This window comes from Notolepis coatsorum, assembly GCF_963971535.1.
Source record: "Notolepis coatsorum genome assembly, chromosome: 10".
In the NCBI taxonomy this organism is placed as follows: Eukaryota; Metazoa; Chordata; class Actinopteri; order Aulopiformes; family Paralepididae; genus Notolepis; species Notolepis coatsorum.
This window is the reverse complement of record NC_140174.1, coordinates 25,806,103-25,833,745: the sequence shown is the minus strand read 5'-3', so window position 1 is coordinate 25,833,745 and position 27,643 is coordinate 25,806,103. Positions and strand designations below refer to the sequence as shown.

Below are 27,643 nucleotides of genomic sequence, written 5' to 3'. Positions count from 1 at the left end.
CCCCTAAAAACACAAGGATGCCTGTTTGTGACCCCTAAAAACATAAGGGTGCCTGTTCGCGACCCCTAAAAACACAAGGATGCCTGTTTGTGACCGCTAAAAACATAAGGGTGCCTGTTCGCGACCCCTAAAAATATAAGGATGCCTGTTCGTGACCCCTAAAAACATAAGGGTGCCTGTTGGCGACGCCTAAAAATATAAGGATGCCTGTTCGTGACCCCTAAAAACACAAGGGTGCCTGTTTACGACCCCTAAAAACATAAGGATGCCTGTTCGTGACCCCTAAAAACACAAGGATGCCTGTTCGGGACCCCTAAAAACATAAGGGTGTCTGTTCGTGACCCCTAAAAACATAAGGATGCTTGTTCGCCACCCCTAAAAACAGGGATGCTTCTTTGCTACCCCCCCCCCCCCCCACACACACACACACAGCATAGACGGGATGGTGAACTTTGACACAAAATATAATGATCCCTTCCTCCTAGGAGGGCTTCCAAAATATCCATGTCAAAAGGGACAGAAAGCACCTACACCATAGATTGTAAACACTTGTGTAACTCTTTTGCGATACCGAGCCATAGTTTGAAAACCACCGCTCTAGAACCCACAGTTTTATTTCGTCTTGTATTTTGACGTTGTGTCATGGGATGCATTCCTATGGAATCCCCGTCAATTTGACCTTCTGAGGTAAGCTGGGGGGGAGGGCTGGTCCACAGACGTGATCGCTGTTCGTCCTGCAGGGTTCAACCAGGTCAGAGGACTCTGTGCATCAGACTGTGAGCAGGAATGAGCTGCATGCATGAGCATTTCTCCCCTATGGACCTGAATGTACAGTATGTGTGTGTGTGTGTGCGTGTCTCTGTGTGTCTGTGTCTCTGTGTGTGTGTGTGTGTGTGTGTGTGTGTGTGTGTGTGTGTGTTGTCCTACACTGTAGTGTACACAGTCGAACACTGCAGAGAGCTCAGGACCCAAGACGCCACGGTTCAGCGTGTGTATATTTTTGTATGCAACGAATGGGCGAATACAGTTGTAAACCTTTTTACAACTGTATTTTTACAATAATCAGTTGTAAACCTTTTTTTTCTTTGCTGAGTTGCACACTTCATTGTGTTGGAATTTACAGGCAAAGTCCTGCTGGAGCTGTTATTAGGCCATTTCTACTGTGCTGTATGTTACCTCATATTCTGATGTGTCCTTATTGTGTTTGACCGTGTAGAGAAAATAGGATATGAAAACGGAATATACATCTTGTCATCTGGCTCTTTGTATTATTAATAATTGCATTAACATCGACTGAATATCATCAGGATAGCAGCGATGTTCTTTCCTGTCGTGTCTGATTGTGTCGAGATGAAAGAATCTGTGAATAAATGACCCTTTGTCTTTTAATCTGAGTGGTAGATCAACGTTATTTGTTGTTTTGACATTATTTGGCCTTTCGTGAATTCGTGTAGGTTCAGTGGATCAGCCCGCAATTTTGGCCTCGATCAGCAGAGGTGCAGAAGTTATTGTGTTAACGGGGCCAGAGGCGCCGCAGACGCAGCTTTACTCTTGAAAGTCACCAGAAACCAAGTGAAAGACGGGGTCGGCCAGTGAATGCGAGGATAAGCAGAGTTTGTTTTGGATGGGGGGCGGCGAGGGGAAGAGCAGTCGAGGGAGACCAGAGACCGTGAGAGAATCTACGGTCAGTAGAAAAGAACAGGAGCCGAATAGGCCACGAACATCGAGCCAAAGTGAGTAGCTTCTATGCGCAGTAGAGATTCGAGTGTTTTCTTTACGAGCGACTACTAGTATAATGTGTTACCGAGGTGGGTGACAAATAGCTGGCACTGGCCTCTACCAGTATTAAGTAATGAAAAGAACATTTGAAATTATGTCGGGAATAGCCAAATTATTCAGGCATGCGTAAATCATTGCTTTGTCTGTGTTTACGCACCCAGTTTTCTCGCACAAGACCAGTTCAGGTTTTGTTTTATTTGTCACATATTTAAAGTACATGTAGATTACAGTGAAATGCTTGGTTATGTGTGAGCCCCCTGAGAATGTGCTTCATACAGTAAAAAAAAAAAAAAAAAAGTCCAAACACTATACAAAATATACAATATACAAACCAAGGTACAACCTAAAGTACAAAATGCAAAGTTTTAAAAATGAGGTAGCATGTTATTAAGTAGTGCAAATATTTTTGTAATAAATATATTCAAAATATGGTGTGTTAAAAAGTGTTTAAAGTGTCTAAAGTGAATGTTAAAGGTGAGTGTTTAAAGTGAGAGTGTGCATGTGGATGTGTGTGCAATGAGTGTAGAATGGATGGGTTAGTGCTGCATAGACAGAGCATCCTGATGGCCTGGGGTCCGGGGATAGAAGCTCCTTTTGAGTCTCTCTGTAGACCTATACTGGCCAGGCCCATGAGACTGCGAGAGTGAGACTCCTAAGAAGTGCAAAGAGTTTTCGAGGACGCAAATCCCAGGCGATGGCACGGAGAGAGAGAAAGAGAGAGCCGCTAGAGTGAACTGTGGGTTTATTTACAGGAGACGCTCAGCAGGACGGACGGTGCCCAGGCGCGAATACACTGTGCGTCTTTGTGCGCGGCCGGCGTGCCAGCAGCTCAACTGCGGTCTAAACGGTTGATCCCTTGGGGGACACACTGACACACACAGGCTTTACCCGAGGAGGACATTCCACCGTCTCTGGTTTCTCAGTCCTTCTCTCACTTTTTTACTCCTCGCTATCTGCTCACACAGGGGGTCGCACCAAAACCTAGCAAAAAAGGGACAGAAATGCCAGAAATGCGTTGAAGTATTTGTGTTTAAATAGGAAGCCAGTTCAAGGGATTTTATTTAAAGGTTTTTTTTCTTTTCTACTCTGGGATTTTTTTTGCCACTGTTCAGGTATGTTACTGATGGTGGGGTCGGGTTGTTGTTATGGTGCGCAGGTATAGGCCTATAAACTAACAGAAGATGATAAAAGACACATGCCTGACAGGATGGAAAACCGTTCATTTGTCGTTTATTATCTATACACTAATGTATTCGGCCAATATGATATTTGTGTCGATGTGACTTCATCCGCGTGTTTGGTTAGAACCCGGTGCGTAAAATTAATAATGGGCTTGCTTTGGGATGGACACGTTTGACCACATCCATATTTTGAGGCCGCAAAGTCTACCGGAACTGTGGAATGTGGTTTCAGCAACGACATATTTCAATTGAAGCTAGTTGAGCATAATCTGCCCAAATGACTAATCCTACAAAAAAAATTAAGGGATTTCGGAGATCAGATTAGATTTTAGTCCAGGGGACCATGGGGGAACTAAAGAAAGAAATGTAAAACAAGGACCAACCTTTGCATCGTCCGCTTTAAATATGGGTGGAACTACTCAGATGTGGTTTGGCAAGATCTATAATCTGAATCAGGAATAAATCCATAATCATTTGTGGTTTGAGTCTGACTCTTGTCTCTGTATTATTCTCAGATGTATTCCAAGGTCTTTCCTGCCGCCTTGTGGCCATTTGTGGTACTGCTCCTTAGCGTCCCCGTTGCGCACCTGGCCAAGTGCCCAAAACAGTGCGTCTGTGACCAGATCCAGCTCACGGTCACCTGTGTGAACAAAAACCTGACTGAAGTCCCTCCAACCATCGACGAGGTATCTGATTCACATATCAGGGGTGTAAAGTACTTGAGTAATTGTACTTCGTTACAATACTTAAGTACTGTTTTGGGGGATTTGTACTTTACTTTATGATGAATTGAAAATGGGGGACCCTGATGTAAACAAGACGAAAGTCTTTCTCTGGTCTGCATCCCCTTAACAATTGTGTGTATTGAGCTGTAATGTACTGTACCCATTCTGCAGTTTTCAATCAATCAATCAATCAATCAATCACTCAAGTATTATTAGGTTTGTATACTTGTACTTTTACTCAATTACATTTCAGAGAAAAAAAAAACATACTTTTTACTCCTTACATTTAAAATGCAGACCTACAAAGTACAAATCTCGCAGGTCCAACCATTTTAATTAGTATATTTGTTTCTCTGGCCGAACTAACGTTGACGTTATTAATCCTGCGGCCGCGCTTTATTTTAAAACAGCCAATCAAATCCCCATCAATGGCAAATGAACCCGCCCATGCGATACCCATGCTGATTGGTCCTTGTGCAAGACTAGAAAGCGGGGATCTTTGATTAAACACCTGCTATCAGAAGAATAGATGGTCAGAAAAAAAGTTGTTACATTTATTTATTAGTACTTGAGTACATTTAAAAGTAGAAACTTTTTGACTTTTATTCAAGTGTGTTTTTAGCCAGATACTCTGACTTTTACTTGAGTACAATTTTGAGACGGTACCCATACTTTCACTTAAGTATAATTTCTGGGTACTTTTTACACCCCCGATATATATATATATAATATATATATATATTTAACTTTATTATGATAATGTTGAAACAGATGGGCTACATTAGAATTTACCGGTGGTAAAAATAAGGCGTTAAACAGTTCCAATCCCCACAAGTGCTATCAAAATGTATTCAACACAGATCTAGTAATATTAAAACCACAGCCCCACTGATATTTATGTGCTCCCCCCCCCCCTCTCTCTCTCAGATCACAGTGAAGCTTGACCTGAGGGGGAATGACATCCAGGAGCTGCGGTCGGGGGCGTTTAAACACACCCCGTACCTGACCCACCTGTCCATGCAGCACAGTAACATCCGCTCAGTGAGGGAGGGGGCGTTCCGCAGCCTGGGACGACTTGTGTTCCTCAACCTGGCCAATAACAACATAGATATACTGTACCAGGTCTCTCTCTCTCTCACACACACATTTAACATCCCCGACACACAGACACAAGGGTGGATTACAAACTGGGCATGGATGGCACACCTGGGGGAATGTGTCCTCCATGACCAAATTTCAAAATGTCTCTCTCTCTCTCATAGGACTGTCTTTAGAGCAGCTCCATATCAATATTTTATCCTATTATCCACATTAATAATAATAATAATAATAATAATACATTTTATTTGGTGGCGCCTTTCATGACACCCAAGGTCACCTTACAGATCATAAAGAAAAACAGCAAGGCAGTTAAAAGTCGAGGTTAAAAACAAAACAAACAACAGGAAGTGTAAAATAGTGAAGTTAAAATAACAAAACAAACAAACAGCAGGGGGTATAGGACAGTGACACAGGTTATAGTGAATATGCGAGTTTGAACAGATGGGTTTTCAGTTGTTTTGATTTGAATGATGATAGTGAGTCAGACTATTGGACATGTGGGGGCAGGGAGTTCCACATTCCTCCATCCTCCATCCTCTCAGCATTCGTCAAACTGACAGCCGTCTCCTCCGATCTCTCCCCCGTCTCCAGGAGTCGTTTGACGGCCTCTCCTCGCTGAAGCAGCTCCTGATCGACCGCAACCGCGTGGAGGAGATCCAGCCGGGAGCCTTCGCTCAGCTGGGCTTCCTCAACCTGCTGTCCCTCACTCACAACCAGCTGGTCTACATCCCCAACATGGCCTTCCAGGTACACACACACGCACACACACACACACACACACACACACATTGGGGGCAACAACCATCAAATGCACACAGCACACACACCCACACGCACACACTCACTCAAACAAACAACACACTGCAGCACCCACTCTCCACACTTTAGATCACACAAATACACTTACACTTTATATTTATTGATAAAGGATTTGCACTACAACTCGTACACCTACTGTGAATTGTACCTAAATTGCACCTCGTCCCATTTCTCCATTTCTGCCTTGCACTATATAGTATTGTATATTAGTACACTGCACAGTATTGTATATTGTATGGTAACTACGTCTATTCTGCATCGAACATTGTACATATGTCTAAACTGAACACTGTGACCTCATTTTTTTACTTCTAATTTTACTATGTTTTTATTTCATACTTATCTTGTCTTGCACAGTCTCTGGAGCGCAACAGTAAGAAGCATTTTGTACAAAAGTATTCTGTACTTCTGTATGACAACTATTAAAGAAACTTGAACTTGAAAGTATGAGCGGTCGTCTGGTAATCAGAAGGTTCCCGGTTTGATTCTGGCTCCTCCCGACAGTGTGTCGAAGGGTCCTTGAGCAAGACACTTAACCCCTAACTGCTCCTGATGAGCAGGTTGGCATCTTGTGTAACGGAGGTCCGTGAGTACTAATATCCACAGTCACGATAAACGCGTGTGTTGAGAAGTGACTGTGGCAGTAAGCGGGCTGCGAGTTACACTCACTTCCCCATAACAGGGTTAATAGACACATAGATACGGCACCCAGGAGTGAATTCACCTCTTAGTGCAGCGGTCTATGTTGTCGCCCACGGCGTGGGAGACCCGTGTTCGACTCTCCCTCGGGGCATCGACATTTAATACACAACGCAGAGGAGCCACTTACGATCTGTCACACTTGCATGGTTGCCTCTGCCATCGGTGTGTGAATGGGTAAAAATGTGATGAACAAATTGTAAAGCGATTTGGATAAAAGCGCTATATAAATGCAGCCATTTACCATTTACATAAAAACACACACCATAGACTCACTGACTCACCAGAGCCAGTAACCCCTCCGTCTCTCACCCCCTCAGGGCCTGCAGAACATCAAGTGGCTGCGCCTCAGTCACAACTCTCTCAACTACCTGTCGACCGAGGCCTTCGCTGGTCTGTTCACCCTCACCCGCCTCAGCCTGGACCACAACGAGCTGCAGTTCTTCCCCACGGAGACCATGACCAGGTAGGCCGCTACGCTGAGAGGCCCCGCCGCCTGGTCCTCAGGTCAGATCCCACATATTATGAGATTAGAACTTTTAGAACTGACCATTCTGATGATGAGGACGTTCCAACAAAAAAAATAACATAGCACCCAAAACGGTTAAACCAGATAAATCTATATCTTTGCCTCATAACCAAAGGACACAAAGTGTCATAGTTACGAAGCAAAGTGCCATGCCTATGTCTGACTGACTGAGTGAGTGAATGGATGGATATGGATGTGTCAGTCACTCCCAATACAATGGAGCTGAATGGCACTCGGTTTGTGACGCTAAAAGCACCAAAGAAATACATTTGAAAAAGTCAAAAGCAATGTCTCTTTCCAGAAATCATGACCCGGGATAATCCACAGACCTTGTTGTGAGTTTCATGTAGGAACTACTTTCTACCAAAGTACGACCTCGTTCATTATTCATTCAGGAAACTGCTCACATGTCTGTGGATTGTCTTGACTAATGGCATCATGATTTCTGGAGAGAGACGTTGCTTTTTGAGTATTTCTTTGGTGCTTTGAGCAACACAAGCCGAGTGCCTTTCAGCTCCATTGTATTAGAGTTATGGCAGATATCTCTACAGCAGATACCTCTACAGCAGACATCTCTACAGCAGACATCTCTACAGCAGATATCTCTACGGCAGATATCTCTACAGCAGACATCTCTACTGCTGATATCTCTACAGCAGATACCTCTACGGCAGATATCTCTACAGCAGATATCTCTACAGCAGACATCTCTACAGCTGATATCTCCACCTCTGCTGGAGGTGCCTAGGACCAGGCTTAAAACTAGGGGAGATAGAGCCCTCGGCTCTGGAACAGCCTCCCCCATAAGATCTGCCCAGAGCCTAGAGGCTTTTAAATCACTGCTCAAAACGCACCTCTTTTCCCTGGCCTTTGACCAGAGTTAGCCTGCCACTTTTGCTGCTACTCTGGACTTTTCATAACATTTCTTGTCTCTTTTATATTGCACCTTGTTTCTTATTCCCTTAATTGTACAGTACATTTTCTGTAATTTTGGTGTATTTTTACTTATTACTAGGGGTGTAAAGGTACACGTATCCGTACTGAACCGAACCGTTTCAGTGTGTACCATACCGAACGGCTGTGTAGTGTACCGAACGAATACAACGGTATGTTAACCACTAACGACCGCCCCACCGGGGGCTGTTTTCTTCACAATCTAATATAATAATAATATAATTCTTTTTTCTGTTTTTCTCCCCTCCCACCGTTAGTCGTTGTGCCAATTCCCAATCCCCTTCCTGGTCGTTGCGCACCCCCTACCGTCAGTCTGGGAGGGCGGAGACTATCGCAATCCTCCGACACATGTCCAGCCAGCCAACCGCTTCTTTTCACCTGGCAGCGCGGACTCTCACTGAGAGAGTGTAACGTGTGGAAGGTCACACTACCTCTCTTAGATAATAATAATAATAATAATAATAATAATAATAATAATAATAATAATAATAATAATAATAATAATAATAATAAAAAGCTAGCTTATAATGGTGGTGTCTGGTTAGGAGTGAGGGATAATGGAGGTACTATCCAAGAGGGGGTCTGGGAGGGGGGGGTTTGAGCTGGAGCATATGTGTGTAGGGTTTTAGAAAATAGGTATTAGGGGTATATTATATACTAACATTTATATAATTGTAATTTCGCTGGATATACACTGTATACGGCTAAAATGTTATTATAGACTATTTTTGTTTTATCCTGTTTCTGTACTTGCATATATTATAACCACCTTTACTGAAAGTTTCATTATGCATTGTGTGTTGAGTACTGACTTTTAATAATTTTTTGTTTTGCAATAATAAAAAAAATATAAAAAAAAAAAAAAAAAAAAAAAATAATAATAATAATAATAATAATAATAATAATAATAATAATAATAATAATAATAATAACTTTATTTGTATAGCACTTTTCATACAGAGGTTGCAGTTCAAAGTGCTTCACAACAGTAAAAAATACAGGCATAACCGGGCATAAAAAGATAGACAGGTAGCAAGGTATGGCAAATCACAGTGTTTCACATTAGGATCCCAATAGGCTCTCCGCTTACAGTTTTCAGTAACACAAATAGTAAAAATAGTTTAAAATGATTCAGTTTAAAAATAGTCAAAAAATTATAAAATAGAACGGACATAAAAAATACAGGCATGAGCGAGCATAGCAAGGTATGGCAAATCACAGTGTTTCACATTAGGATCTAGCATCCTAATAGGCTCTCTATTCAGTAATACAAATAATCACAGTGTTTCACATTTGGATCTAGCAAATAATAAAAATAGTTTAAAATGATTCAGTTTAAAAATAGTCATCAGTAATAAGTAAAAAAGTGCAATAACCGACACATGAATTTGATAGGCAGTGTATAAGAGTAGGCAGGGTAAGAATAGTGCAGGTAAATACAAGTTGTGTCAGGATATCCCTGATGTTTCCTCTCTAGATCCTTCCCTCGCTGTGCAGGCGCCCCGACCGAACTGTAGGAGTCGCTGTCCACAACGACCCAGACCCACCCACCGGCTTCCCACCCTCTAACACTGCCAATTGTGTTAGTATGACGGCCGGCCAAGCCGGAAGCAATGCTGACAGCTGGGTTCGATACCAGTGTCTCTTGCGTTGGTGATGAGCGCCTTGCCCGCTGCGCCACCCAGCCGCCCTATTTTTTTTTTTTTTACAAGTCGATTATTAATTTCAATATAAAATATTCGTTGACAGCCCTACAAGTACAATTAGTTACTGCACACTACATCACCTCTGAGTGGAACATGGAAAGCCAAACTTTCCCCCACTGTACCGAAAACCTGTACCGAACCTTGACTTGAAAACCGAGGTACGTACCGAACCGTGGTTTTTGTGTACCATTACACCCCTACTTATTAGTCAAGTCAAGTCAAGTCAAGAGTTTTAATTGTCACGGCATACAGGTATACAATGAAATGCGGGTGGTCTCTGTAGTGTAATTACTGTAGTGTAGTGTATGTGTTTTTATCATGTACCTGTAAAGCACTTTGGTTTGGCTTTAGTCATTTGTAAATGTGCTATAGAAATAAAGATGACTTGACTTGACAATAGATCAAAAACAAAAACCACCATAAAATCCAAATATGTGACACTCCCAGACTTTCCCCAATGAAGATAAGGAACGACTCACTAAAAACCTGGCAATAGGAAAGAAAAAAGCACCACAGGCGTCGTGGAGGAGAGAAACCTCAGATGGGCTGTTCAAAGGGGGTCCCCCAACTGGATGTCGGTGATAATATAGTGTTGCAATGGATAGAGAATCAAGAATCAAGAATCAAGAGGTTTATTTGTCACATACATACCAGGGCATACAGTGAAATGCGGGTGGTCATGCCCGCATTGATTGTGCAAAATACAATAATAAAAATAAGCATAGAAAAAATGCTTATGCCTATGTACACTACTATACAATATACAATTTTAACTCTTAATGTATCTAAACTATACTATACAGTACCTCTTTCCTTTAAAGTGACTTTCCATTTTTTAAAGTGACATTTTGTTTAAAGCAGGGGTCTCAAACTCAATTTACCTGGGGGCCGCTGGAGGTAGAGTCTGGGCCGCATCAAATATTCCACAAAAAAAGGGTTTCAAGTATTCCAAAAAAAAGTACAACTGATCCAATCTTCTCAATCTTTAGCAATAACATTTCAGAACATGAACAGTTCTAGGCTTATCAGTGGACTCATCCACATGCAGCTATGGAAATGCATTAATGCACTGTGCATTTTTTTATTCTATCACAAAGCTGTTTAATCAAATCACCAGCCAGTATTTCAGTTATTCTGGTTGCTGTGCTATCTGAGGGGGATTTGCTTTTGTTTACCTTCAAACATAGTCTCCATCACTTCAGTCATACATTATTTTATTATGTATGCATCAGAGAGAGAGAATGGCTTCTTGTGTTTAGCCAACACCCATGCCACTGAGTGAGGACTTGGTTGCCTTTTCTCGTTGTGACATAGATTTAACAATAATTCTGCTTGTAGCTTGATATGATGCTTTCATTCCATTTATTTTTGTGGTTCTTAGCACTGAATTTTGAGGGAAGGTTGCATCAAAATAACTGTTTTGTTTCGTAGTGGCGTTTCAAATTGCCACTCTTCACAAGAGCTACAGTTTCTTGGCATATTAGTCACATTGGTTTGGTGCTGGGACTCAGGATGAACGCATATTTTTCAGTCCATTCACCTTTGAATTGCAGTCGACTTTTCTTTTACTCGCCATCTTTGAACATGCCATATTTTTCTGCTGCCTGCCTGCTGGCGAAACTAGGCTACTAGCTACATTTATCTCACAGAGATAAAACTGGGAGTGAGGCTACTGTAGATGCGCTGTCAACTCTCTGCTCTGAATCGGACTGAAAGAGACGACACGCATTCCGTGAAGACCCGCCCTACTCCCCTACTCTGCATCTGATTCGCAGACTGTGGGTGGGGGGAAAAACGCTGACGGGACGCTGAATGTGATTGGACCAGAACAGAGTACACAGACACAGACAGGAGCAGTGCAGCCGGACATGCAGAGCACTGCTTGCAGAGGAGATAGCGAGGATGCATTTTCCTTCCACTTTACTTGGTATCACTCCGGAATCACGTTTCAACCAAGTCACTAATGTAACGTTGCTGTCATGAGCCTGCGCTATGGTAGCATACAAGTGATAAAATAAATAAAACTTCCAACTCGCGCAACGACTCGGCAAAAAGTTGCGCACGGGCCGCACTAACACTAAACTTTGATGTCAAGTAGGGGGCCGCAAAACATTATCCAGCGGGCCGCAATTGGCCCGCGAGTTTGAGACCCCTGGTTTAAAGTGATTGTGTGTGTGTGTGTGTGTGCTCATGTGTACTTGTGAGTAGAGAGTTCAGTGTTCAGTGTTCTGATGGCCTGGGGGAAGAAGCTGAGCCGGAGTCTTCTCGCAGCGTGTGTCCGTAGGCGCTTGCCTGACCGCAGCAGCTTAAACAGGCTGTTGTTGGGGTGGTGGGGGTCTTTCATTATTCTGCAGGCTCTGGATTTGCACCTCCTGTTATATAAGTCCTGCAGGGGTGGTAGTGCAATACCCGTAGTACGCTCTGCTCAGCGCACCACTCTCTGGAGTGCCTTCCTGTACTGTGCCGTGCTGTTTCCAAACCAGGCAGTGATGTTTCCAGTCAGAATGCTCTCTACAGCCCTGGAATAGAAGGACTGGAGTATCTTCCCCGATACTCTGAACTTCCTTAGCTGTCTCAGGTGATAGAGGCGCTGTTTCGCCTTTTTCACCACAGAATCTATGTGTGTTGACCATGTCAGGTCCTCTGTGATGTGGACTCCCAGGTACTTGAAACTGCTCACCCTGTCCACGATAGCCCCATTTATCCACAGTGGCGTGTGTGTCCCCTGCTGTATTCTCCTAAAATCCACAATCAGCTCTTTGGTTTTACCAATGTTCAGGAGTAGGCTGTTATCCCACTGTGTGCCAGTTCATCAACCTCCTCCCGATAGGCCTTCTCGTCATTGTTAGAGATCAGTCCCACCACCACGTGTCGTCCGCAAACTTGGAGCTGAACCTGGCCACACAGTCATGTGTGTACAGTGAATACAGCAGGGGGCTCAGAACGCAGCCCTGGGGAGACCCGATACTCAGGGTGATTTTGCTGGAGGTATGACCCCCCACCCTGACCGCCTGGGGCCTGTCACTTAGAAAGTCCAGGATCCAGGTGCTCATGGCGGAGCTCAGACCCAGATCGATCAGCTTGTCAACCAGTCTGGTGGGGACTATGGTGTTGAAAGCTGAACTATAGTCAATGAACAGCAATCTCACATAGCCCCCCTTCTGACTGTCAAGGTGAGATAGTGTGTTGTGTAGTACTTGGGAGACCGCATCGTCAGTGGACCCTCTCAAAGCATTTCATGACCACAGAGGTGAGTGCCACCGGTCATTTAGGCCTGCTGGAGAGGAGTTTTTTGGTACAGGGATTATAGTGGACATTTTGAAGCAGGCAGGGACCACGGACTCAGCTAGGGATAGATTGAATATGGATGTAAATACTGGGGCCAGCTGATTTGCACAGGACTTCAGTATTCGTCCTGTTATCCCATCTGGGCCTGCAGCTTTCTGAGTATTTACTCCCATGAATGCTAATCTCACGCTGTATCCAATGAGAGAGTGTGTCTCCCCCCCCCCCCCCCCCCCCGCGGATGAACCCCCCCTCCCTGCAGCAGCCGGTGCGTCAGTGGCGCCGTTAGCCGGTGAGCTAACGTCGCCACTGCTCGCCCCAAACCTGGCGTAAAAGGAGTTGAGTTCATCCGCGAGAGAGGCATCGGGACTCACTATTGAGGGGGGGTTACTTTATAACCAGTTATCGTTCTAACTCCCCGCCATAAGCCTCTCGTGTCGTTCTGTGCCATCTGCGTCTCCATCTTGTTCGCATATGGCCGTTTTGCAGCCCGAACCTCTTTGCGTAGCATATAGGCTGCTACCTTGTACTCTTCCATACTTCCCGATGCTCGGCCCGAGTTGTAAGCAGCGGTACGAGCATTCAGGGCCACTCGGATGGAGTTGTCCACCCACGGTTTCTGGTTTGGGAAAACCCGCACCTAGATGATAGATGGATGGAGAATAGAACAGGCAAATAATTGGTATGAATGTATATATACATGTAATGAAACACATAATTTATATACATACATGCATGTACAGTAGCAGTAGTATCTAAGGTACATAAGAAAAATCTTTTATTTTCTTTAATAATAAATAAAGCTAAAAAGAAAATAAAAAATGTATAAATAAAAAAGAAGATATATTAGAATAACGAGGCTATAAAAATGTATTTGACTAACTGTCCCTTTCTTTTCTTTCCATGCCTTTTCTGCCCTCTATCTACTCCGCCGTTAAAACTTGTCAGAATGTCCCATCGATGTTTACTCTCCTCTTTCGTCCTTCATCTAATCCACCAGGCTGCCAGAGGTGACGCGACTGGACATGAGCTACAACCCCATGACCTACCTGGGGGAGGAGACAGTGTCCATGGCCAAGGTCACCCACCTCTTCCTGGACCACATGTCCCTGCAGGACCTGGCCAACACGGCCATAGCCCTGTGCCCCAGCCTGACGTTCCTGGACCTCAGCCACAACCAGCTGCGCGTCGTGCAGCCCTTCATCACCAGCTCCACCAAGCTGGCCCGCTTCAGCCTGGCCGGGAACCCCATCTACTGCAACTGCTACCTGCGCCCCCTCAGGTAGGACCTTACTACTGGGGGTTATGACTGGAGTCTGTCTGTCTGTCTGTCCACCTATTTACTCTATCTATCTATCTATCTATCTATCTATCTATCTATCTATCTATCTATCTATCTATCTATCTATCTATCTATCTATTAGGGCTGTCCCCGACTAAGGATTTGGATGGTCGACTAGGATTGGCCAAAATTTGCCGTTAGTCGACTATTGGTCGACTTAAAAAAAAATAAAAAAAAAGTATACTATTTTAAAGTTTTTTTTTTTTTTTTTTTTGGGCTGTGGGGGGTGCTTAATGTCTGAAGGAGTCGACTGAAGGCTTCTTGTCCTCTGCAAAAGCATGCAATTGGTCCACTGATGGATACATCTTGATATTTGTCTAGTCTAGTGTGTTCATTAGATGGGTGAAATCCTCTTTCAGTGCCTCTGTGCCTGTTTTCATAGGCAGTTAGCCTCTGGTATGCGTGCCATTAGCGTTAGCCACGCTTCTAGGCCTATTTTCTTTTGGAAAGAATGATAAAAAAAAAAAAAAAAAACTTTAAAATAGTATACTTTTTTTTTTAATCAACTAAGAGGTTGGCCAGTCGACTACGGCCCCTTTTGACCGATTAGTCGACTAATCGATTAATAGGGGTCAGCCCTACTATCTATCTATCTATCTATCTATCTATCTATCCGTATGTCCGTCCGTCCGTCTGATCTATCGGGGCGACAGTGGCTCAGGAGGTAGAGCAGTCGTCTGGTAATCGGAAGGTTCCTGGTTTGATTCCGGCTCTTCCCAGCAGTGTCGAAGTGTCCTTGAGCAAGACACTTAACCCCCTAACTGCTCCTGATGAGCAGGGTGGCACCTTGCATGGTTGCCTCTGCCATTGGGTGTGTGAATGTGTGAGGGCTGTCTTAAATACTTCGAAGCTTCGAAGCTTCGTTCGATGGCACAAGCTTCGAACATTAAAAAAGAAATCGAAGTTTAAAAAAAAAAAGTAAAGAAAAACGTTTTTTTTTACTTCGATTTGTTTGTGTGTGTGTGTGTGTGTGTGTGTGTGTGTGTGTGTGTGTGTGTGTGTGTGTGTGTGTGTGTGTGCGTGCGCGCATGGGGCCATTGGGTGGGGCCGGGGGACAAATACACTGGAGGAAAGTAACCCAGCTCAGCACTGCCCAAATTATATCATCACTATTGCCTGTTTGAAGGATATCATCCTCAAACACATATACACCTACATGCCTTGTAGAATTCCACACATAAAGAAAGATACTGGGATGAATAAACAAAATAGGAAATAAAATGTAGAAATGCATGCAATACATAAATAAATATGAATCTCCATATATGAAATAGAACATTTAGATAAGGTGCTACTGAGATGTTTTGGTGAGTTCTTTGTTTTTTTGTGGAAGTAGCCCTTCTTAAAAATGCATGAACATTCACTGATAATTGGTCTGTAGTGGAGTCTACAAGGTCTACATTGCCGGACCATGTAGAATCTGGACCTTGTAGACTGACATAATTCTGTGCATAGTTTAGTCTACACAGGCCATATTTCAAATAATCAAAATCTTACTTCATTCATCTTAAGCATTCTTGATTTGGGGGATTGGTAGTTCCCATGAAATCTGAAGTTGATCTGAACAGCGATCCACCTTGAATTAAATCACACAGCCGAGTGAAACCTTGTTGGCTGCGTCACAGTCACGAAAGGGGCTACTTAATTCATTAATCCAATCCACTTTATTTATAGAGCACATTTAAAAACAACAACGTTTACCAAAGTGCTGTACAAGTCCCACAACATAAGATAAAAAAAATAAAATAAAAAATCGAATTAAAATCGAAGCTCGGCCCCGAAGCTTCGATTGCCAAAAAAAGCTTCGAAGGTCAGCCCTAATGTGAGGCATAAATATATAATATATAAATGCAGTCCATTTACCATTTATCAGTCTGAATGTCTGTCCATCCATGTCTCTCTTCTCTCACCTATAAGACTAATCCCAGTGTGTTTCCGTTTGACCCCAGGGAGTGGGCCCTCCGTGGGAAGGTGAAGCTGATCGGGGCGTGTGGTGGTCCGTCCCATTTCTCCGGGGAGAACCTGGACACCATCCACCCTCGAGACCTGCGCTGTCAGAGCCAGGAGGCCATGCTGAAGGCCGAGTTTGAGGAGGCGACCAGGGTCACACCCCCGCCCACCGAAGAGCCAGAGAACAAGGTCAAGTGTCCCGCCAACTGCGCTTGCGAGGTGAGTAGGTGGAAGGAGATGAGAGAGGGTCACAGAGGGGGGAGGAGGGGAGGGGAGAAGCCAGTCAGTTGCCTTTGATTGTTTTGTTAAAGATCCCCCCCAGATGTATTTTTAATCCCTTAAAATCAATAAACTACTGGAAATGGCTTAGCAGTATCTACACTTTTATTCTTGTTGAAAATGCAAGGATCTATGGATATGCAAATTAGCAACAAGCACACATTGATATTTAACTGCAACGCACTGCTTGCTGGCCTTCCGGCCACTGCCACAAAGCCTCTTCAGCTCTCTTGTGTAGTGTGATGTGTGCCGGGTGCCAGTGTATGGCAGCCATTGAGCCTGCGTAGCCCAAGGTTGGGTGCTACCAGTGGTGGTGAAGGAGGCAATTTCCCTAACCCTACGTTGTGAAGCGCTTTGAGTCTGAGAAAAGCTCTATATAAATGTAATGAATTATTATTATTATCACAATAGATCAAAAACAGCTCATTCAGAACGCAGCAGCCGCCTGATCTCAAACCTACCGAAGTCAGCCCATGTCACCCCACTTCTTAGGGACCTGCACTGGCTCCCCATTGCCGCACGAATCCGCTTCAAGGCCCTCAACCTGGCATACATAAAGGGAACCGCTCCCACCTACCTCCGGTCAATGGTCTCTAAAACTACACACCCTCAAGACCCCTACGCTCTGCATCTTCTGGCCGTCTCAGACCCACTCCTATCCGAGCTCCGGGAGGGTCATCAAGGAGAAGCCGCCTATTCTCAGTCCTTGCCCCACAATGGTGGAACGAACTGCCCACCACAGTTAGGACAGCCGAAACCCGTCCAATCTTTCGCCATTGAAGACGCACTTATCTGAAATTAAAACAAAATAATAATAAATTCTAACCCTAACTAACCTTACTGTCATGCACTTGTCCTAATATACTAACCTATACTGTATTTTTTATTTTGTATTTATTTTATTTATCCTTTATTTATCCAGGAATGTCCCATTGAGATACAAGATCTCTTCTTCCAGGGAGTCCTGACCAACACGGCACACAACAAGTTTCAACATAAAACAGGGCATTAAACAAAAAACATACAATTCAAATATAAATACATAAGGCCATTTGTGCAGTGGCAAGGAGCATAATCATATCAGCAATAGCATCAAGTAAAACAGTTACATGTTTCATAAAGGGATAATCGTAGCATACCTTTAAAAGCATTCACAGTAGGAAGTGCCTCTAGCCAAAGTTTTACTTGCAGCGTATTCCATAAAAAGGGAGCATAGTGGGAGAATGCAGCTTTACCAAGCTCTGACTGCATCAAAGGAACATTTAAAAGCATCCCATTTGCTGCTCGTCTGGTATTAAAAAAGCAAGTATAAAAGGACAGAAGTCTGGAGATATATAAGGGCAGCTTACCTAGCAATGACTTAAGGATAAAAATCAACATGTGTGATTGTCTTCTTTGGTACAGAGAGGACCATCCTAATGACTGATACAAAGTGCAGTGGTGGGTGCGAGAGCCTACACCCGTTACAAAACGTATGGCAGTATGGTACGCAGAATCCAGCTTTTTAAGCAGGGAGGAAGGAGCATGCATATAGATTACATCGCCATAGTCTAATACAGGCAGAAAGGAACTCTGCACACTGTAGCACTCAACACTTTGATGAACATTGTTCATCAGTTGTGCCCTTCCTGATGACTTGTCGTACAGAACTTGTAAGTCGCTTTGGATAAAAGCGTCAGCTAAATGATTAAATGTAAATGTTAAGAGGAATTCCAAGTCGGTGTGTCAATACCTACTCCGCTGACGTTATCAAGTTACCACATATTGGACCATGATAGGTTTGACCTATCAGTGACATCACACATGCAACTCAGATTTCAGGGAAGTACAGAGAAGCTCTCCCTCTCCAAGGGGAAGAATGTGGAAAAGGCGCCCTGGTGACACGTTCTACACAAACAACAATCTGTACAAACAAGTCGTCAGCTTGTGACTGCAACTTGTTCTTGTTCGCGGACGACTCAGCCCTGCTGGTCTCTGACAAGAACAAGTTACAGGTTGAAAAAACCCTCAGCTCTGAACTCGGCAGAATCTGCACCTGGCTCGCTGATAACAAACTATCATTACACCTGGGTAAAACAGTCCATTCTCTTCGGATCAAATAACAAACTCAGCAAGACCGATGGCTTCTCAGTTACAGTGGGTGACAATATTGTCACAAGGAAAGATGAAATTACATACCTAGGTTCCATCCTAGAGGCAAATCTTTCCTGTGACAAAATGGCATCCAAGGTAATAAAAAAAGTCAACCAAAGAACTAGATTCTTGTACCGGATCTCCTCTCTGTTAAACAAGAATACCCTGAAGACACTGGCAGGAGCACTCATTCAAGGGTACTACGACTATGCTTGCACCTCATGGTACCAAAGCACATCAAAGGCACTAAAAACAAGATTACAAACATCACAAAACAAACTGGTCAGACTTCTACTTGACCTTACCCCTAGAACCCGCCTCACCCCTGCCCACTTTGACAACCTAGGATGGCTTAGAGTAGACGACAGAGTACAGCAACTTGCAATGGGCCTGGTCTACAAGATACATACGACTAAGGTACCCATGTACATGTCAAAATACTTCCCAAAGGTCAGTGAATACCACGACCACAACACCAGAGGAAGCTCAACAAATCATGTTAAACCCAGATTCGGCTCAAACAAGGGACTAAACACGTTTCGCAATTATGCCACATCAATGTGGAACGCCCTACCCAAAGCTGTAAAGGAATGTGAATCCCTACCCACATTCAAAACCGCTCTTAAAACCCCCCCACCCCCACCCACTCCTAATAGACAGTCTCCTCCCCATCGCATGTATATATTCTCTCCCCACCGTATGTATATTTCTCTCCCACCCACCCACCCCCTCCTAATGTACAGTCTCCTCCCCACCGTATGTATATATTCTCTCCCCACCGTATGTATATTTCTCTCCCACCCACCCCCTCCTAATGTACAGTCCCCTCCCCATCATATGTATATACTGTCAGGATCCATGGGTAACAGTACTGTATATTTGCATATCGTATATGTCACAAATGTAACAGTACTAAATACCTGTATGTCATGTATGTCCCTATGCCATAAATGTCATGTATGTTGTGTATGTCATAAATGTCACTATGAATTGAAAATGGGGGACCCTGATGTAAACAAGACAAACGTCTTTCTCTGGTCTGCATCCCCTTAACAATTGTGTGTATTGAGCCGTACTGTATTGTACCCATTCTGCAATCTGTTAAATAAAGTTTTCATTCATTCATGCCTCCAAGAGGAGTTAACCGTTTAAAACAGTTTTTGAGTGGAGGGGGTCTTTAAATGGTAAATGGTGCATTTATATAGCGCTTTTATCCAAAGTGGTTTACAATTTGTTCCTCACATTTTACCCATTCACTCACACATTCACACACCGACGGCAGAGGCAACCATACAAGGTGCCAACCTGCTCATCGGGAGCAATTAGGGGTTAAATGTCTTGCTCAAGGATACTTCGGCACTGTGTTGGATAAAAAGTCATCAAAGGTATCCGTGAACAGCAAAGCCAGTGAGGTGTTAAAAAGTGCCATGCACAATCTAAATCTGGTTGACATATGGAGGCTACGCAGTACGTAATCCTACCAACAGAGACTATTCTTTATTTTTCTCCAGTTCATAAATCCTATTCTAGGATTGATTTCATGTTGATAGACTCTAAACTGATATCCAGTGTTGTGTCCACACAATACCATACTATCCTGATAAGTGATCATGCTCCCATGTCACTGGATGTTAGATTCACTAGACATAGAAATGAACGCACCTGGAAATTTGACAACACAATCTTAAAAGAGAAGAGTTTCTTAAAATATATGTCAGCTAGGCTACCTGACATTATAGCCACAAATGATACAGGGGATGTGGATGACTCAACACTGTGGGAAGCTATCAATGCAGTGCTTAGAGGTAGCATCATATCATACGTGGCAGGTAGGAGAAAACAAATGTCAAAAAGACTAGTGGAGTTGGATGATTCTGTGTCTCAACTAGAACACCTATACAGGGTCACTGCGGATCCCGACACCCTGAATTCTATAGTCTCTCAAAGACATGAGTACAATACTATTTTATCTGCACAGGTCAATAAACAATTGAACATGATGAAACAGATACAATTTGAAATAGGTGACAAACCTCAGAAACTGCTGGCACGTCAATTAAGACAGGCGCAAGCTTCCCGTGCAATACTAAAAATAAAATCAGACACAGGCACTGTTCTTACAGACCCTAAAGAGATAAATGCACGTTTTATGGAGTTCTACTCAAAACTATACATCAAATGGCAACCATGACATTGATGCTATTAAGGCATTTCTCTCTGAATTAAACCTACCTCAGCTAAATGGCGAGGCAGAAGCTGCACTGGAAAGGGAGGTCTCCATAGGAGAAATAGTAGAGGCAATTACAGAATTCCCGAACAATAAAGCACCTGGCCCTGACGGCTTCACTGCAGAATTCTACAAGCACTACTCTAAGGAACTATCTCCGCTGCTGCTTCGCATGTTTAAGCATGCCGCATCGGATGGTAGACTTCCTCAAACGCTGTATAATGCAAATATTTCATTAATTTAAAAAAGGGTAGAGATGAGCTAGAACCATCATCCTACAGACCTGTGTCACTGATTCCAATTGAAACAAAGCTGCTTAGCAAGATTCTGGCCAAGCGGTTAAAAGTTCACATTCAGAAGATAGTGCACCCGGATCAAACAGGCTTTATTCCTAATAGACATATCTATTACAACTTAAGACGTTTATTCATTATACTTTATACTAAACACAATACAGAGACAGTGGTGATTTCAGTGGATGCTCAGAAGGCCTTCGATCAGGTCGAGTGGCCATATATGTATGTGACCCTAGAGGCATTTGGTTTCGGGAAGGTATTTATTGACTGGATACGGATTTTGTATGCTCATCCCACAGCAAGTGTAGTTACTAACCAGGATATTTCTTCTCAGTTTCCACTATACCGTGGGACAAGGCAAGGAGATCCATGCTCTCCTTATCTTTTCGATTTAGTCATAGAAACACTAGCTACAAAAATTCGACAACATCCTAGAATATCACCTGTCTCCATTAAAGGGCAAAAGCATCATTTATCAATGTATGCAGATGACATTTTGTTATACGTATCTAACCCACAGGAGTCCCTTCCTCCAATTATGGAATTGTTTAATTATTTTGGCTCTCTTTCAGGGTTTCAAATTAATTGGGATAAAAGTGAATTAATGCCAGTACAATTAAATAAGGATAGCTCCTCATTGAACTCTGTCCCCTTTAAGATTACCAAAGATAGATTTACTTACCTAGGAGTGACCGTTACTAAAAAACCTGAACTCCTACTTGAAGAGAATTGGAAATTAAAAATAAAACGGTTGAAACAGAATATAGATTTTTGGAAGACCCTCCCATTGTCACTGGTTGGGAGAGTAAACGCTATTAAAATGGTGGTTCTTCCGAGATTTACATAAATTTTTCAGTCAATCCCAGTATTCATACCACAGCGGTATTTCAAAAGTTGGACTCGATTATAATCCCCTTTATTTGGCAGAATAAAGCTGCACGTATTAGCAAAAAAAACTTAAGTAAAACAAAAATTGAGGGTGGCTTTGGTCTTCCAGACTTCAGATGTTACTACTGGTCTGCACATTTAAACAATATGGCTTTCTGGAGAAGTGCTAACCTTATGGAGGGCATGGAGGAGGTCACTCCTGCATGGCTCTCAATGGAGCAAGCAGCTTGTCAGGGAACCTCTCTCCTAGCCCTTTTGAATAGCCCTGTCAAGATAAACAAATCACTATATGAAGGGAATTTTATAGTACATAGCTCCTTGAAGGTATGGAAACAGATTAAAACATACTTGAAAGCTCCAAATATGTATACAGACACTCCAATCGGTAATAACCATGCCTTTAAGCCATCCACTATGGATCAAGGGTTTGCACAGTGGAAGGTGAAGAGTATAGGGTGCTTGAAGGACTTGTACCAAGGGGGCCAGTTTTTATCATTCGAACAACTGAGGGTCAAATATGATTTACCGTTGACAAATTTGTTCCGCTATCTACAGATACGGAACATCGTAAGGACTCATGTAGACACATACATTCCTCAGCATCAAGCACTGGAAACTATAATTAATGTTAGACCAGGTAGTAAAGGGGCGGTGTCAAAAATATACCAGACACTTTTCAATCAGATAATAGTTAGCACAGAAAGATATAGGACTGAGTGGGATTCAGAACTGGGGATACCCCTCAATGAGGAATTCTGGGAAACGTCTTACAAATATTCACCGGTGCTCCGTAAATGTTAGAATGAACTTGATTCAATTTAAAGTGATACACAGGTTGCACTACTCAAAGGTGAAAGTGAATAAGATGTATCCTAGCGTATCAGCATTGTGTAACAAATGTAAAAATCAAGATGGTACCCTTACACATCAACTCTGGTCTTGTCCCAACTTACACACGTTCTGGTCTGATATATTTTACTTTTATTCAAAAGCTTTTAATAAACAGTGGGAACCCTGCCCCTTAGTGGCCATGTTTGGCTCTAGCAACGATGCTAGGTACTCCAAATGAAAGAATGTTTATTTAATTTTTTTAAATCTTTTTTGTTATATGCCGCTGTAAAATAGTTTTTGAACAAGAAGAAAAATAAGATTGCTTGTGTGCATCATTATGGAATGTAACTAAAGTAATGTGCAATAAAAATACCTCCTGAGCCACTGTCGCTCAGCTGGCAACAGAAGAAATAGAGCTACGGTTGGAGAAAAGATGTTTTTCACTGTAATTCCTCTCAAAATCCTTTGCCCATCTACTCCCTCTCCTCTCCTTTCGTCCTGGGCTTCTACCCTCCCCCTCCTCCTCAGGGTGAGACGCATCACTCCTCCTGTGAGAACCGCGGCCACACCAAAGTACCCCGTGGCTTCTCTCCTGAGACGCGCCTCCTGGACCTGCGTGGCAACCACTTCCACTACCTGTCCAGCAACAGTTTCCCGGGTGTGGCCCAGGTCGTGTCGCTCCACCTGCAGCGCTGTGGTATCGTGGAGGTGGAAGGCGGGGCCTTCAGTGGGATGAAGGGATTGGTCTACCTGTATCTCTCCGAGAACGAATTAACTTCCATCAGTCCTGACGCATTCAAAGGTATCTAATCTATGATGCAAATATATAAGAGATAAGATGAGATATTCCTCTATTGATTCGGGTGTCATAGCACAGGGGTTCCCAAAGTGGGGGGGGGGGGGGGGGGGGGTCGCCAGATGATTTACAAAAAAATATATAATATTTTTGAACTTAGAACTTAGAAGCAGGCCAGGCCAGTGTTTCTAGTTGCAGCAGCGCAATAGTTAGATAACCTAGGTGGGGAACAACCAGGAGATCACTGCAACTCACACAAGTTGGAGAGCTATCTCTCTCTCTCTCTCTCTCTTGCTCTCACACACACACAAAGGGAGCCGCATGTGATTGGTGGAGGCGGGACCCTTACAAAAAACTGTTGTTGCTAATCATTGACACATGCTAGCCTGTAATAATCCTCCCCAGAAAAATCTACTTTGCATCTATTTTTTTTGCAAATATATGCCATCACACACACTGGCATTTAAAGGGTTAGAATTATAAAATGAATATGTGGTGTTATGATCAGGGCTGAAGTTGAATAAAAGATTGTATTATTTTCAATCTGACATTACAAAAAAACAGAAAATCCATCAAAATCAGTGTTGTTGCTAAGCCTGTTTTTTAACAATAATTTGTGATGCTATCACAAACACTGGCATTTAAAGGGTACAAATAAAAAAATGCCTGCACCAGAATGCAGGAAATGAAGTCTTTGTAACAAGAAATTTCCTGGTGGGGGACCCCCAGACCCCCTGCTTAAAAAGTGGCCTGACTGGGGCTATATCTTGCACTATATTTCCTGGCCTGAATGATTTCCCCAGTCCGGCCCTGGTTAAAAGCCTCCAATGCTTATTAGTGTGTGTGCGTTTGAACGTGTGTATGTTTCAACCATACATTTCCATTTATAAAAAAAAAAAATCTTTATAATCTTTTTTTTTACCTCCTATAATAGTGGGGGTCGCGGCTCTCTGACACCGTTATTTGGGTGTCGCAGCCTGAAAAGTTTGAGAACCCCTGTCATAGCAGCAGGGGGAGGGGAGGTACAGGTATGGGCAGGGTAATAGTAGAAATACATGAATATAGGCAATACAATTAGATCTGAATATAAAAATATGAGAAAGATAAACAGTGTAAACAAAGGTGCAGATCAGTTATGTTATACGTTACAATAAATATATAGAATAAATGTATGCAATAAAGAATTTTTATCTGAATGTATACTATGAGTAAGAGTCAAAGTAAACAGTATACACAAGGTGCCTTAAGTGGCATGATATACATCATACGTTGTAGTCCGTGCAGGTTTTGGTGGTTAAGAGTCAGACACACCTAATAGTTCTTGAATTCTGCAGCCGTTAGTTATCCAGCTGCTGGCAGCATTCCATGCATATAATGGTGTACATCGTATTACTTAGAAAGCATCAATTACTGTATATTTGATCAAAATGATACACCATAATATCTCTATAATTTTATTCTCTACCTTTGCTTTGCCATATTTACATTATCCTTGACTGGTTACAGGGAGAATGCCATTGCATTACTCATTAAATCACGTTTTCAGTGGAAAGACGTAAAACAGAGTTTGTACTGTACAACCCCCCCCCCCCCCCCCCCAGGTCTTTCTCAGCTGACCTACCTCCACCTGGAGAAGAACCGCTTCACCAGCTTCCCCAAAGGAGCCTTCAAGCTGCTTCCCGGCCTGTTGGCCCTCCACATGGAGAACAACTCCCTGACCAAGCTGGAGCCGGGGGCCCTCGCCGGGGTCGAGGGACTCAGGGGCCTCTACCTCACTGCCAACGCCATCACCAGCGTGGCCCCGAGGGCCCTGGACCAGGCCTCGCACCTGGACACGCTGCACCTCGGGGGCAACAAGCTGAAGGAGGTGCCCAGCGACGCGCTGAGCAAGGCGGTGAACCTGGGGGAACTGAAGCTGTCGGGGAACCCCATCCGCTGGGTGGGGCCCAACGCGTTCGAGCCACTGGCCGGATCGCTGAAGGATCTTTACCTGGACGGTATGGGTTTGGAGAAGGTGAGCGGACATATTTGACAAGCGCTTTATCGGTGGGAACAGGGTGGAAAGGAACCCAACAGAGAGCAAAATGGCCACCGTGTGAATATGGTCAATTGACCTTGTGTTTTACGTAGCTGTGTCGGCTCCGAATTAAATATCCTGTTGACTAGTCATCAGAAAATCATTAATTGCTAATCTTCCCTATTTGTTCACAATTTGTTTATCTCGTTAAGTGAGGTTTAAAGGGGAACTACTCCCCAATTTCAGAATTCATACATGTTATTCCTCTGGTCAAGGCAGTACAAAGATATTAGTGAAAATAAGCAACTCTCTCCCAAATCCAAAACTAGAGTGCTAAAACTTGTGATGTCATTAAGTATAAAGTCTGAAGCAGCTCCATAGACAATGCATTGGAAAAGTTTTTTTTTATCCACTTTTTCTCCCATTTCTCTATATTTTCTCCCATCCCAATTTCGTATCATCCAATTCAACCCTCCCCTGTCACGAACGCTGTTTCTTGCCTCCCACAAGCCGGCTGCAATGTGGACTAAGTCATACATAGCACAAGTCCCCTCCGGTACTTGAGGTAACAGCAGTCGCATCTTTTCACCTGCGCAGCTCGATCTCTCAGTGGCGAGGAGTAACGCGTGGGAGGCTCACGCTGCCCCCGACACTTCCTGATTCTACTGCGCAGGTGCACCAACCGACCTGTAGGAGTCGCTGTCCACAACGCCCGATCCCCACCCATCAGTTTCCCACCCCCTAATACGGCCAATGTGTATTAGTACGGACAACCAGCTAAACTGAAAGCAAATGTGGAGCGCTGGGCTCGAACAGGCAAGCCCAGCGTCTCCAGATTTTGTGGCGAGCGCCTTGCCCACTACGCCACGTAGCCGCCCTGCATTGGCAAATATTTTATAGACGACACAGAGGAAACCCAGGGGAATGCTGTGTGTTGTTCATAGATACATGATCTGTTTCTATAATAAAGCTCATTTGGATATCATTTTTTAAAAATAAAACAGACATTCTGTGGCTCCACAAAATCTCCCAGTCATTTTCTACGGAGCAGCTCCAGACTTTATACCTGATGACATCACAAGTTTGATTCTTACTTCTCTGCTTTCTGGCTTTGGGAGAGAGTAGCTGTGTCTTTCTCGCTCTTTCAGTGACAAACGTGTCATATCATCCTTCTCTTATCGCTAGATGTCCAAGGACTCCCTGGCAGGGTTGGGTCCTGGGCTGAGGAGTCTGTTCCTGGAGGGGAACCAGCTGGAGGACGTGCCTGACCTCCACCCTCTGACGGCCCTGGAGGTCATCAACCTGGCTGACAACCCTCTGCACTGTGACTGCCCCCTGCTGCCACTACGCCTGTAAGACAGACACACACACACACTTGTAGACAGACAGACAGACACACACACACTTGTAGACACACACACACTTGTACAGACAGACACACACACACACACTTGTACAGACACACACTTGTACAGACACACACACACACACACTTGCATCTGCATGAGTAGATAGACGTAGATTCTCGGATACAGAAAACGGATGTTCTAAATGTGTGAATGTGAGGCATAAATTGTAAAGTGCTTTGGATAAAAGTGCTATATAAATGCAGTCCATTTACCATTTAAATCCTACTCTTCACTACCTATAATCCATGATTCCTGTAGTCATGGTGATCAGTAATCACTAGTTCCGATACGCTCCGTATGCGAGATGTTTTCCTCACATTGGAGTAAAGTTAGCCTTTCACGCTCTCCTAGGTGGATCGAGAAAGTCAACCTGAAGGTACGTGCCACCTGCGCCAACCCCCCAGAGCTGAAGGGTCGCAGGGTCAAGGACGTTCACATCTTCAAGGCCTGCCCCGGGGGCGAGAGCCTCCCCTCCTTGCCCACCCTCGCCCCAAAGACCTCCAAGACGCCAAAGTCCACCAAGCCCAAACCGGCGCACCTCAACGGACCCCGGCAAGCCAAAATGATGAAGCCCAGAACCAAGCTTCGCAAGAGCCAGACCCCCAAACCCGCAGTGGCCAAGAAAACCACCAAGAGAAGCCAGATGGCTTGAAAATATACCCAGGGGGGGGGGGGGGGGTTGGGGTTGGGGTTGATA

General features: G+C 43.7%; 1 protein-coding gene across 1 annotated transcript; it reads left to right on the top strand.

Moving 5' to 3' along the window:
• Positions 1-1,655: 1,655 nt before the first annotated feature.
• chadlb (chondroadherin-like b) lies at positions 1,656-27,598 on the top strand (the record flags this gene model as incomplete). The annotated part of the gene is made up of 11 exons (XM_084322973.1): positions 1,656-1,733; positions 3,476-3,646; positions 4,613-4,807; positions 5,378-5,533; positions 6,625-6,770; positions 13,779-14,060; positions 16,070-16,289; positions 23,253-23,526; positions 25,122-25,534; positions 26,723-26,889; positions 27,298-27,598. The coding sequence occupies exons 2-11, from the start codon at positions 3,476-3,478 to the stop codon at positions 27,596-27,598; spliced, it is 2,325 nt and encodes a 774-aa protein (XP_084179099.1). The 5' UTR covers positions 1,656-1,733.
• Between the last annotated feature and the right edge of the window lie 45 nt (positions 27,599-27,643).